A 12,916-nucleotide genomic window follows, 5' to 3' on the forward strand; every position below is an offset into this window, starting at 1 on the left:
TGACTCTCAGATTACAAATCGATCGCCCTAACCACCTGGCCATCACGGGCGGTTAGTGTGGAAGATACAACAATTCGACATATCCGAATGTTCCTTATTCTTTACCTGATACCGAATACATCAAAAGCAAGGATGTAGGTATTAAAGTATTTCGATACCCGTTGTGAACAAAACAGAAATAGTATCGTGTTGCTTGACGCTTAATTTCAAACAAAGCTTTCTTTAATGCCATCACAGAAAAAAATTAGGTATTAAGTTTTAAGTAGTTTAAATAATAAATAGTAACAATGGCTTGCTAGATTTTTAAGAATGCTGAACGCTAAATTTCTCGTGATATTTAAGGTTACAAAATCAATATTACCAAGTTTAAAATCAGTTGAATTATTTTTATGATAGCATTTAATACCGTTTACCTCAGAAATATCTATTGTGTTAATACTGTCTGTCTTTCAAGTAATTGTAGTGAATGCTCGTTACCTTTGAAGTAGTTAATTGTAATTCTCTTTGGAAGTGAAGTAGATAGTTGTAATTATCTTTGGAATAGTTAGTTGTAATTCTCTTTACCTTTGAAGTAGTTAGTTTAATTCTCTTTAGCTTTGAAGTAGTTAGTTTAATTCTCTTTAGCTTTGAAGTAGTTAGTTTTAATTCTCTTTACAATTGAAGTAGTTAGCTTTAAGTATCTTTACCATTGAAGTAGTGAGTTTTAATTCTCTTTACAATTGAAGTAGTTAGTTTTAATTCTCTTTACCTTTGGAGTAGTTAGTTTTAATTATAGTTGGAGTAGTTAGATGTAATTATCTTTACCTTTGAAGTAGTTAGTTTTAATTAGCTTTACCTTTGAAGTAGTTAATTTTAATTCTCTTTAGCTTTGAAGTAGTTAGTTTTAATTCTCTTTAGCTTTGAAGTAGCTAGTTTTTATTCTCTTTAGCTTTGAAGTAGTTAGTTTTAATTATATTTAGAGTAATTAGATGTAATTATCTTTACCTTTGGAGTAACTAGTTGTAATTATCTTTAGAAGTAATTAGTTGTTATTCTCTTTACCTTTGAAGTAGTTAGTTTTAATTCTCTTTAGCTTTGAAGTAGTTAGTTTTAAATCTCTTTAGCTTTGAAGTAGTTAGTTGTAATTCTCTTTAGCTTTGAGTTAGTTTTAAATCTCTTTAGCTTTGAGTTAGTTTTAATTCTCTTTAGCTTTGAAGTAGTTAGGTTTAATTCTCTTTACCTTTGAGTAGAATGTAAATATTGTAAATGAAGTATTGTATTAATTTAATCATCAGAAATTAAAGTGTAAGACTCTTAAACCCTAAAACTTACATATATCTGAATTACTGAGAAATACATTGGTTTAACATTCGCCCTTACTGTTCTTATTACAATAAACTAATCTGATTTAATAAAAACGTATGAGCTATTGTTAGAAATCTAAACAATAAATTAACATTATTTAGGTTGAAGTAATACATCTCAGCCATTTACGTAATCCATCACTCTGAGAATAAATTCACTATTTGAAACAAATAACGTCTTTGTTTTTGGTTATTTATACCAATATGTACTTATATATATGATGTTAATTTTGTTAATTATGAATTAAGTATTATTTGTAACGTTGACTTTTGAATTATAAAATATTAATATTTCTTACTATTGAAGTAATTAATTGTAATAATTAGAAATAAAATGTAAATTTAATCTCACAATGTTCTATTTTTTATATTTCTTAAATTTTGAAAGTATATTAATTTAAATCTCTTGACCGATATGATTGATTGTTCTAGCAATTTCCAAAACATGGACAGAATTGAGAAAGGACCTAAGGAGATTTTCGCACCTGAGATACAGAAAGTAAGTTATTGAAAAGAAAATGTAGAAAAAATTTGATATCTGATATCCACATATCAATTTGAAATTCTAAGTTCTTTGCTTCCGAAATTTTAACATAATGTTCCAAAACTCTTCAAGAATTTCTTTGGACAAATTATCATCAAATAAAGCCTTAAACAGAGAAAATTTAGTAAGAGTTTATAGTTAAACACAAAGCTACAAAATGAGGTATTTATTCGGTGCTCACCACTTGTATCGAAACCCGAATGTTATCGTTTTTAAGACTTCATACATATCACCGTACCACTGGGGGTATTTAGTAAGAAAGTTTTAATCTAAGTTTAAAGTTAGGAAACACGTGTAACTGCAACACGTATTTAATATTTAAAAGAAATATAAGTAAGACAATATTATAGGATATTTTAAAACATACTGTAAATAAAAAAGGAAGAAATCACACAAACAATAGTTGTCAATTTCTCTCCCTTTTCTTTCCAACCAACGCAAATTAGAACAAATAAATTTTCTTCTTATATATATACATGCAGATTTAATTTTTTTTTCATTTGTCCACGAATCTTCCACATAATGGACAATTACACCAACCGTCGATTCTGTTTCTATAACAACCAGTAATTTTGTCTTCCTTTTTCTTTGCTGACGAATTTGCTGTACAATAAATGATTCTGTTTCTATGACAACCAACAATTGTTCTAGAATGGAGTATTTACTTAACAGAACACATGCTCCAGTTCAGTCTAGCGAAATTGTTACAAATTTTGTTTATTTTACTTCCATGGTTGCATCCAATAAGATTGAACTATTCACATAAAGACATTCGTTTAATTAGCAACTCTCATAATTGGTTAATCAGACTGATTTCGCTATTATGCTATAAAATTGAAGCTCTGGTGTAATAAAGAAACTCTCTGTGAATATATTACCAGAGCTGCTTTACTTATAGTTAGGTTTCTGTTTCGTTTTCATTGAAATGTGTATTTTTTTCCCTTCGTCAAGGATCTGTTGCTTCTTGAAGAACAAGAGGTGAGGCTATTTTATTATTTAAGTATTAACTGAGATATAAAATGCACAGTAGCCTTTTTAAAAAATGTTTATAAAAAGTGTACGAATCGAAGAAACTCTGCTCTGTAGTCTAATAAATTGATTTTACTCTGTTAGAAATTTATATTCACAGTGTATTTCTTTGTTGTATCGTTTTTCTAAATTCTGAAGAAATTATAATGTAATGGTCGCCATTTTTTTCATGTTTGAACAGCGTGTCTTTGATGTGGCAAATAAGTATAATATTTTGGTACGTCCGGTTTCCACATAACATGCTATTTAAGGGAAAACAAGGGACCTGTTGAACCATGTAGATTGTCCCAACCATAAAAAAAACTGTCATCTAAATATTTATTGAAATTTCCCTTACATTTTATTGAATTTACTACACATCTAAATTAAACCCATTCTAAAGGCCAACCACCCTGTTAGAGAAATAAAACTGTCAGCTGAAGACAATTCCTACACTGTCAAAATATATATCTGTGTTCGTCTTGTCGTACATTCTTAATATAAGGAGTTCAAAGTTAACATTATTATTATATGAATATGGCCTAACTTGTGACATACATAGTGAAACGATAAACTCCTCAGACGTATATTTCTGTAAATACAACCCAAAATTATAGTTGCCATACATCTAACAAAAACACACTGTTTTGATGGCTGATCAACCAGAACAACAAGAACCCTTTCTCTTGAGGGTAAATCCAATCGAAATGAAAACAAAAATACAAAGAAAGAAACAAAACCACCGGAACAAAGAAAGGAACAATATAATTAGAACAAAGAAAGAAACAATACAATCAAAACAAAGGAAAAACAATAAAATGAGAACAAAGAAAGAAACAATACAATCAAAACAAAGGAAAAGAGTTACAATTGAAACAAAGGAAGAAATAATAGAATTAGAATAATGAAAGAAACAGTAGAATCAAAAACAAAGAAAGAAACAATACAATCAAAACAAAGGAAGAAACAATAGAGTTAAAACAAAAAAGAAACAATATAATAAAAACAAAGGAAAAGCATTACAATTAGAACAAAGAAAGAAACAATATAATTAGAATAATGAAAGAAACAATACAATCAAAAACAAAGAAAGAAACAACATAATTAGAACAAAGGAAGAAACAATATAATCAAAACAAAGGAGAAACAATAGAATTAAAACAAAGAAAGAAACAATATAATAAAAACAAAGGAAAAGCAATACAATGAGAACAAAGGAAGAAACAATATAATTAGAATAATGAAAGAAACAATACAATCAAAAACAAAGAAAGAAACAACATAATTAGAACAAAGGAAGAAACAACAGAATCAAAAATAAAGTAAGAAACAATACAATTAGAACAAAGAAAGAAACAAAACAATTAGAACAAAGGAAGAAACAATACAATTAGAACAAAGAAAGAAACAATACAATTAGAACAAAGGAAAAACAATACAATGAGAACAAAGGAAGAAACAATACAATTAAAACACTATTTCATAGTAAAAAGTCTGATGTTTATTTCATGCTTAACGCCATACCTTTATGCACGGTTCGTTCAGGTCATGTTTTTGTCTGTGGAGTTAAAGAGTTGTTTCTTTAAATTAACTGATTATATGATTTTGAAACATATATTTTACCAATTTTGAGGATTAACACAAATAGCAATCTTTATGACCGGAAGCAAATCCAAGAATTAAAGACAAGTGAAATGAAAATAACCAGTTATAATCATTCTAATATTTCCTTCAGGGCTCAGTAAATTTTAAGTTTGGAGTTATCTACGCTAAAGTTGGACAGATATCGGACGACGAGATGTTTAGTAATGGTAAGATGGACTTAATTATATATATTTTAAAAGTTTCCATGTTTATTTCTTTCCTATTGGGAAATATAATTACATTTAGTACTTCTTATGAGTGATTAGGCCTACCTTAACTAGAAAGTTCTGTTGTGTGTTTTAATATCATGATACTGGTTATTTAAATACGTTTCAATACTTACAACATATATTTAGTACATATTTCCATTTACAGAGCTGCAAACTGTCTAATAAATTAACAGTAAATCGTATAGAATTCTAATGATTGTTGGCGAATTTAAGCTATTGGCAACAGAACTATATAGATCATTTGATAACACTGTAACACGAGCGACTAATACTTCGAATAAACGTTTAATTGACTTAATTAGTCCAGTTAGGTCCTGTGGAGAATCTAGTTTCAACAGCGAAACGGAGTGCCTTTGAACATCTGATTTAATAGGAACGAAAAATCTGATTGTTGAGTAAGACGATTCCATAAGATGAAAATCGTTCCTGAAGAGAACTCCTGTTTTCAAAATTATTATATCATCAGTACAAGTATATAATTGTAATATTAAGGTTACATTGTACACTGTACAGCTGCATAATAGTTACATCAGTAATTAACTTCATGGAATGTCAGAAATTTTGGTTCCATGTTATCTTGTTCATGAAGGGATAAATAAAATCATAGTAGGCCCTAATGTTTCATGTTATTTTACAAATGTGGGGATAAAATCATAGTAGACCCTCATGTTTCATGTTATTTTATACATATGGGGATAATATCATAGTAGATCCTCATATTTCATGTCATCTTATACATGAAGAAATAAATAAAATCATAGTAGGCCCTCATATTTCATATCATTTTATACATGAAGGGATAAATAAAATCACAGTAAGCCCTCATATTTCATGTCATCTTATACATGAAGGGATAAATAAAATCACAGTAAGCCCTCATATTTCATGTCATCTTATACATGAAGGGATAAATAAAATCATAGTCAGCCCTCACTAGATCTAAACGAGTTTCTTATTCACAAGATAATTAGTTAAAAATCTACTGAAGCATGAATATAAATACGTTTTATCTTATATAAACTGAAGGTTTTCAATGGAACTGAATTAATCTTGTTGTCGACCTGTATGTCATTTATCATTCACTTTGGAATATAATAGCGAACAAATAAACAGATTTTTTATCAGAATACGATAGTTTACCTAACATTTACTCTTTCGTTTTCTACAGAGGGAGGAAGTTGGGAGTTTGACCAGTTTCTGTCCTTATTAGGAAATCGGATTAAATTAAAATGCTGGGACAAATACCGAGGCGGACTTGATGTTAAAGGTGAAATACTTGTTTTATACATAGAGGTCAAAGGTGAAATATGTTTTATTTGCAATAGTGAAAGGTGAAATACGTTTCATACATAAAGGTCAATGGTGAAATATGTTTTATTTGTAGTAGTCAAAGGTTAAATAGGTTATATGTGTTCTTTTTATGAAGGTCAAATGTGAAGTGTGTTTTATTTGTAGAAGTCACAGATGAAAAATGTTTTACTTACGATGATTAACGAACAAATATGATTTATTTATAAAGAGAAAATGAGTTGTTTATATCTTTCAACAAACACGTTCAGTTCTTCTCTTATAACAGATACTTTAAATGATATATTTACTGTTTTGAGCAGCCAGTTTTTACTCAAGTCATTTTACTAAAAGCTTAAAAGTAAATAAGTTTAATGTAACCTTCCACAGACCTGATTTTCATTGGATAAAACCGTGAATATTGACTCCAGAAGTTGGTTGCTTTCATCGGAAACATCGAAAACCGACTACAGATGGTCAGTGTAGTTTCACATCTGTCGACTGCTTTGGCAGCGGGACAGTGGTAATATCCCACTTTTCAACCCATGGGTTTGTTGCCCTGACTGAATCACAAGAAATATCTTTTTCTCTTGTAACTTTCTCATTTGCATAGACAGGTAGAAATAACATGTATCTAATAACAGTGACAAATCATTCACATACCTCTAGCTGGAATTCTGCATTCATACCCTGATTTAAAACTTAGGAACACAGAACAAGTTTTGTAGGGGAGCCCTCAGAACTGCACTTCACAAATAAATGGCTTAGCGATAAGGCTCATATTACGCTAAAACAGGGTTTCAATACCAATGTGTGGACTTGTGCTTAACTATAAACAAAGAATAATGTTTAATAACTATAGTTTGAGCAATAAAAACTTAAGCAATGGGTAGGTACAATAGAACCTTGATTAATAGCCATCTCGAAACAACGGGTACTGCCTCATTAAGGAAATGGGAGGGACTAGAGGGGCCTCAGCCCCAGAACTCATGGTCTTAATGAGGACTCATTGATAATTTTATTCTATGTAAAATTACGTGGGATGTAGGTCCCACAAAAATTATTAGCCCCTGGGACTGTACAACCTTAAATTCGCCACTGCATTAATGGCAGACTTTGTCAATTTATTTCCTTCTTCAACTGTAACCAAAATAGATCTTGCGATAACGGACACCTTGATATTTCGGATAAAAAGTAGTATTTTCAGTCTCATTCGATAAGGATGACCAGCACTGAAACACTTGGGACGTTTAATGGGTCGGCTCCGAACCATACACTGTAATAAATGTTTTCACAGACTCGAAATGTAGCTTTATTATCCTGAGGAATTCTTATTGTAAACAGTGTAAGATACACATACATAAAGTGGTAAATTTTGCCTTGCGTTCTCGTTCTCGGAGCAGGAAACAACTCCGCTTCTTTCTCTGCACGTACTTTGTTGCTCCATTGAGGTTGTTTTGTTTTGTTTGATTTGGATTTTGCGCAAAGCTACACGAGAGCTATCTGTGCCAGTCGTCCCTAATTTGGCAGTGGAAGACTAGAGGGAAGGCAGCTAGTCATCACCACCCACCACCAATACTTGAGTTACTCTTTTACCAACGAATAGTGGTATTGACTGTCACATTATAATGCCCCCACGGCTGAAAGGGCGAGCATGTTTGGTGCAGCAGGGATTCGGACCCGCGACCCTCAGATTACGAGTCGAGTGCCTTAACCCATCTGGCCATACCGGGCCTGCTCTATTGAGAGCATTGTAGTACAGTTTCACGTAGACAGTCCAGTGACACAAGCAGTAGTTGACAGTGAAATGATCACAAAAATATACGCAAAACATTTAATAATTCAAACGCTGAAAGGAAATAGTTTGAAATTTTGTGGACGGTAATGAAGAAAAGGTAGGGACACAGATAATTCACCCACTTATACAAGTAAGTCTACGGATTTACAGCGCTGAAATCAGAAGTTCGATTCCCCTCAGTGGATTTAATAGATAGCCTGATGTGGCTTTGCTATAACAAAACACATACACACACACACACACACGCACTACGAAATAAGCCGATAGATTGAGAAGAACAGAATAAGTTTTGTGTCTGTTTGTTTATTGCTGTCTTCAGACTCGCGATCTCAGGAGTCTCTCCTTTACTTAAGTTTTAACGTCATATTTACCTATCATACATTAAGTTGTCAGTTTCAATGTGTAGTGAAACACAACACACACGTGATTTTTATTGTAATGCATGTTTTCTAAGTAGGTTTCGACATGTCCTTTGTTTGTTTGTTTTTGAATTTCGTACAAAACTACCCAAGGGCTATTTGCACCAGCCGTCCATAATTTAGCAGTATACGACTAGAGGGAGTCACACCACCCACCACAAACTCTTGGGCTACTCTTTTACCAACAAAGAGTGTAATTGACCGTCAAATTATAGCGCTTGCACGGCTGAAAGGGCGAGCACGTTTCGTGTGACGGGGATTCGAAACCGCGACTCTCACATTACGAATCAAGCGCCCTAACCACCTTTCCACACCGGGTAGACTGATCGTAAAACGGTAGAGTATCACAGAGAAATGCAGGGTGTGGTAGCATCTGTGATGTCCCCTGCCGTCAACGTGACATATTTCTTGGAACCAGGACTGACAGCCCTCCAGATTCTGCGTTATGATAACCAATACTATGAATTTGTTTGTTTGTTTTGGAATTTCGCACAAAGCTACTCGAGGGCTATCTGTGCTAGCCGTCCCTAATTTAGCAGTGTAAGGCTAGAGGGAAGGCAGCTAGTCATCACCACCCACCGCCAACTCTTGGGCTACTCTTTTATCAACGAATAGTGGGATTGACCGTCACATTATAACGCCCCCACGGCTGAAAGGGCGAGCATGTTTGGCGCGACTCGGGCGCGAACCCGCGACCCTCAGATTACGAAGCGCACGCCTTAACGCGCTAGGCCATGCCAGGCCCCCAATACTATGAAAACGACTTTTTATAGCATCAGGAACCACTTGCGCCTCTATTGCAAAACTACAGTACTTTCGAGTGTCTTCCTCCAACTGCTTCTAACAGCAAAAAGAATGTCCCTTTAGATGGTTTGGGGAACCATGGACGTACAGAAACTGTTCTTATTCTAAGTAACTGGAACTGTATTTTTTACTGTAAACTACGGTCTTTACAAGTGACCTGGCGATTTGCCTCTTAATTTTGACCATTTCCCTATTGTACAGCTAATGCTCAGAATAATTTCGCTCGTATTATAGGCGCTTACGTTGTTGTTTTTTTATTCTGTGATAAGTTATACATATAATTCATTACACGTTGGAGCTATTTGTATATGACACCATGAAAATGCTCTATTTGTATTATTGGGGGTGACCATTAATTTATTGGTTTGTTTAGTATATTTTGTTTAACACTATAACATTGTTTCAAGCCATGTAGAGTTAAACTGTTTGATTTTATCCACCAGGGGATATGACTGGGAAATATTCCGTGTACACTGTGTATGAAGGGCACGAGATAATGTTTCACGTGTCGACACTTCTCCCTTATTCTAAGGACAACCGCCAGCAGGTGAGACAAACAAGCAGTGGTTTGAAATATAATAGCAGTTAATCGTGTACTTCGTTACCAAATAATGTGTACGTTATTAACTTTCTTCAGGTAACGTAACTTATCAAGCAGTTAAGCAATTGAGAACTGAAGAAAAACAAGAAAGTTACTACGTTTAACAAATACGCAATTTATCACGACCATGGTTTCGTCAGTAAAGGCATCACCAGGTACAAACTGATATGTTTTGTAGCAGGGTTTGTATATATGTTTAAATAAAGAACCGGAAGTGACGTTGATATTCACCTGGGAACAAGAGGTGTAAGAAGTGTAGAGTATCTTTAGTGGTTTGGTCGTTTAGAACTACTTCCGGATTAGACATCTGTCTATTTCAAAAATTTCCACATGTCTAGCTTTCTCCAAGATATGTAAAATATTAAGTGTTTTTTTATTCAATGATGTTTGCATCTAACACGTCAATTTTCATGGTCATTTCAGATGATCTCTTACTGTTTGTTTGTTTTTGAATTTCGCGCAAAGCTACCCAAGAGCTATCTGCGCTAGCCGTCTCTAATTTAGCAGTGGAAGAACAGAGGGAATGCAGCTAGTCATCACCACCCACCGCCAACTCTTGGGCTACTCTTTTACCAACGAATAGTGGGATTTACCGTCACATTATAACGCCCCCACGGCTGAAAGGATGAGCATGTTTGATGTGACGGGGATTCGAACCCGCAACCCTCAGATTACCAGTCGAATTCCTTAACCCACCTGGCCATGCCGGGGCCCTTTTGTTCAGTTAAATTGGTGTTTAGTTTTAATAATGTGAGATCTAAAGATTAAACCAATTTTTCTTAATTTCCAGCTTCTATGGTATTCTTTATTTCTCGTTTCCCCACTGGTACAGCGGAAAATTTACAGATTTACAACGCTAAAATCAGGGGTTCGATTCCCCTCTGTAGACTCGGCAGATAGCCCGATGTGGCTTTGCTATAAGAAAACACACACTTTATTTCTCGATTCTGTAGCACGTCCTTTTTATCGTATATATACACTATTGCAGCTTTGGTTGGTAAACATATTCTACGACCCCCCACTGCCTCCACATTCCAATTCTTAATATTTAAGTAATCTAAGAATTCACGAGTAAAAATAAAGTATGTATAACAATGTGTCCACCACGATGTAGCTGCTGTATCCAGTGTCTACGAGGGCTTTTTTCTAATGTTAGATTATGGACACTAAGTTTCCCCTCCTCCAAAAAAAGGTAAAACACAAGGGACTATTTCATAACGAATCGCTTAATGCCTTAAATGAGTAATACGCTTCTCAGCCTTACGCTCGTGGGTCTGAACACTAAAATTGCCACTGTATTATGAAATGGAACGAAAGTTAATTTAAAAAAAACAACCTTATTAACAGAAAATAATAGTATAAATTGAAGTTAATTAAAGTACTTTTGAACTGAATTTTTTGCTACGTGAGATGACTGCGTATGTAACGAAATTATTTTGGTTTGGTTTGTTTTAAATTTCGTGCAAATTTACAAAAGGGCTATTTGCGCTAGCCGCCCCTAATTTTGCAGTGTAAGACTAAAGGGAATGCAGCTAGTCATCACCACCCACCGCCAACTTTTGGGCTACTCTTTTAACACCGAATAGTGGGATTGACCGTCGCGTTATAACGTCCCAACGGCTAAAAGGGCGAGCATTTTTGGTGTGACGGGGATTCGAACCCGCGACCCTCAGACTACGACTCGAGTACCTTAACTACCTGACCATGCTGGGGCTTAACAAAATTGTAACACCTCAGATACCACTATAGTAATAATTTTTATCTTTGATTATTTGAAAAATTATTTGCACACGTTACAAGTATTCCTCATGTCGTGTCATTTGCTCACCATCGATCAATGTTTCAGACACTGTTATCAAGAATTAATTTCTAGTAATATTGTTTCAGAATAATTCAACACAACCTGTCCACTTTCAAAGTGTTTCAGTGTAAGTATCAGAACATCACCATTGATATATTACATTTAAGAACTGAAATGTTTCTTGCACGTTCTGCTATGAGATTGTAAGAATAAGTGAACAGAAAATGTGCAGTGTCTTATTCCGGATTCTATTAACTATTTAATACAGGTGGAGAGAAAGAGGCACGTGGGAAATGACATTGTCAATATTATCTTCTTGGACGGAACTCACAAAGACCATTGTAGTTTCAAACCATCTATGATTAGGTCCCAGTTTACTCGTATCCTTCATTGTTTGAGTACGATTTATAATTAATTAAAATTATTAGTTTATATTTGACTTGAATCATTACAGGGCATAATACACAAGATTCGTTTTGTGTCAACATATTAAAGTTAAAATTGTTAACTTCTCTTTTTTAACTGATAGAAACAAACTATATCGTATGCATGTACTGCGATTCCATATGAATTACCATGTTACTATTATAAACCATGTAACTGGAATAAGAGATACTCTCTGATATTGTGTGCCACTTTTCTGGGATAATATGTAGATAGTTGGAAATCAATGAAATATTTGAGTCGTATGTGTGTCCTTAAAATAAGAATATAAGTGTAATAATTTTAAACTGTTAACATGGTTATATAAATACTTGATGGCGATAAACTCACTTGAATTAAAATTGTATCTCAAAACAGGTGATATGGGTATTAACACTTTTATTGATAAGTTTGATAAGGTGAAAACAACGTTTCGACCTTCCTAGGTTGAAACTGACCGTTGCCGGGAACATGTCTTAGTGACGAGTTATTTTTTTATGTCAAAAGGTGTTGTGGACGGTAAACAAACACCAAATCCATACCATCTATATCTATACGAGGGCTATTTGCACTAACCGTCCCTAATTTAATAGTTTAAGACCAGAGGAAAGGCAACTAGTCATCAACACCCACCGCCAACTCTTTGGCTACTCTTTTACCAACAAATAGTGGGATTGACTATAACATTTTAACGCCCCCACGGTTAAAAGGGCGAGCATGTTTGGTGTGACGGAGATTCGAACCCGAGACCCTCGGATTACTCTGTTATTTAATATAACACTAAAAAAACGACCACATCGGATAGGGGTGACGCTATAATACGTGACATTACTGAAAAGGGGCCGTCTACAGACTCTAGTATTTATAACAATATTATATTATAGATTATAGAAAAAAGTCAATGTTTTCATGTAATATTATTCAGGTGAATAAAAGCCTGTAAACTTGATTTCTCCAGGTTAGAGAAAGTGATTTTGAATAATCAAAGTCTACTTTGTTTATCTTATAATATCG

The 12,916-nt window shown here is 33.8% G+C and overlaps 1 protein-coding gene across 3 annotated transcripts in view; it reads left to right on the forward strand.

Annotated features, from left to right (window-relative positions):
- Positions 1-12,916, forward strand: part of LOC143243778 (GTPase-activating Rap/Ran-GAP domain-like protein 3) — a 157,490-nt gene that overhangs the window by 111,457 nt on the left and 33,117 nt on the right. For all 3 annotated transcript variants that reach the window (XM_076487418.1, XM_076487419.1, XM_076487417.1), the window contains 6 exons: positions 1,776-1,842; positions 2,839-2,865; positions 4,631-4,706; positions 5,938-6,036; positions 9,521-9,624; positions 11,748-11,859. In XM_076487418.1, the coding sequence (XP_076343533.1) occupies positions 1,776-1,842; positions 2,839-2,865; positions 4,631-4,706; positions 5,938-6,036; positions 9,521-9,624; positions 11,748-11,859 (485 nt within the window). The remainder of the gene's footprint in view (positions 1-1,775; positions 1,843-2,838; positions 2,866-4,630; positions 4,707-5,937; positions 6,037-9,520; positions 9,625-11,747; positions 11,860-12,916) is intronic.

This window comes from Tachypleus tridentatus, chromosome 2, assembly GCF_004210375.1.
Source record: "Tachypleus tridentatus isolate NWPU-2018 chromosome 2, ASM421037v1, whole genome shotgun sequence".
Taxonomy (NCBI): Eukaryota; Metazoa; Arthropoda; class Merostomata; order Xiphosura; family Limulidae; genus Tachypleus; species Tachypleus tridentatus.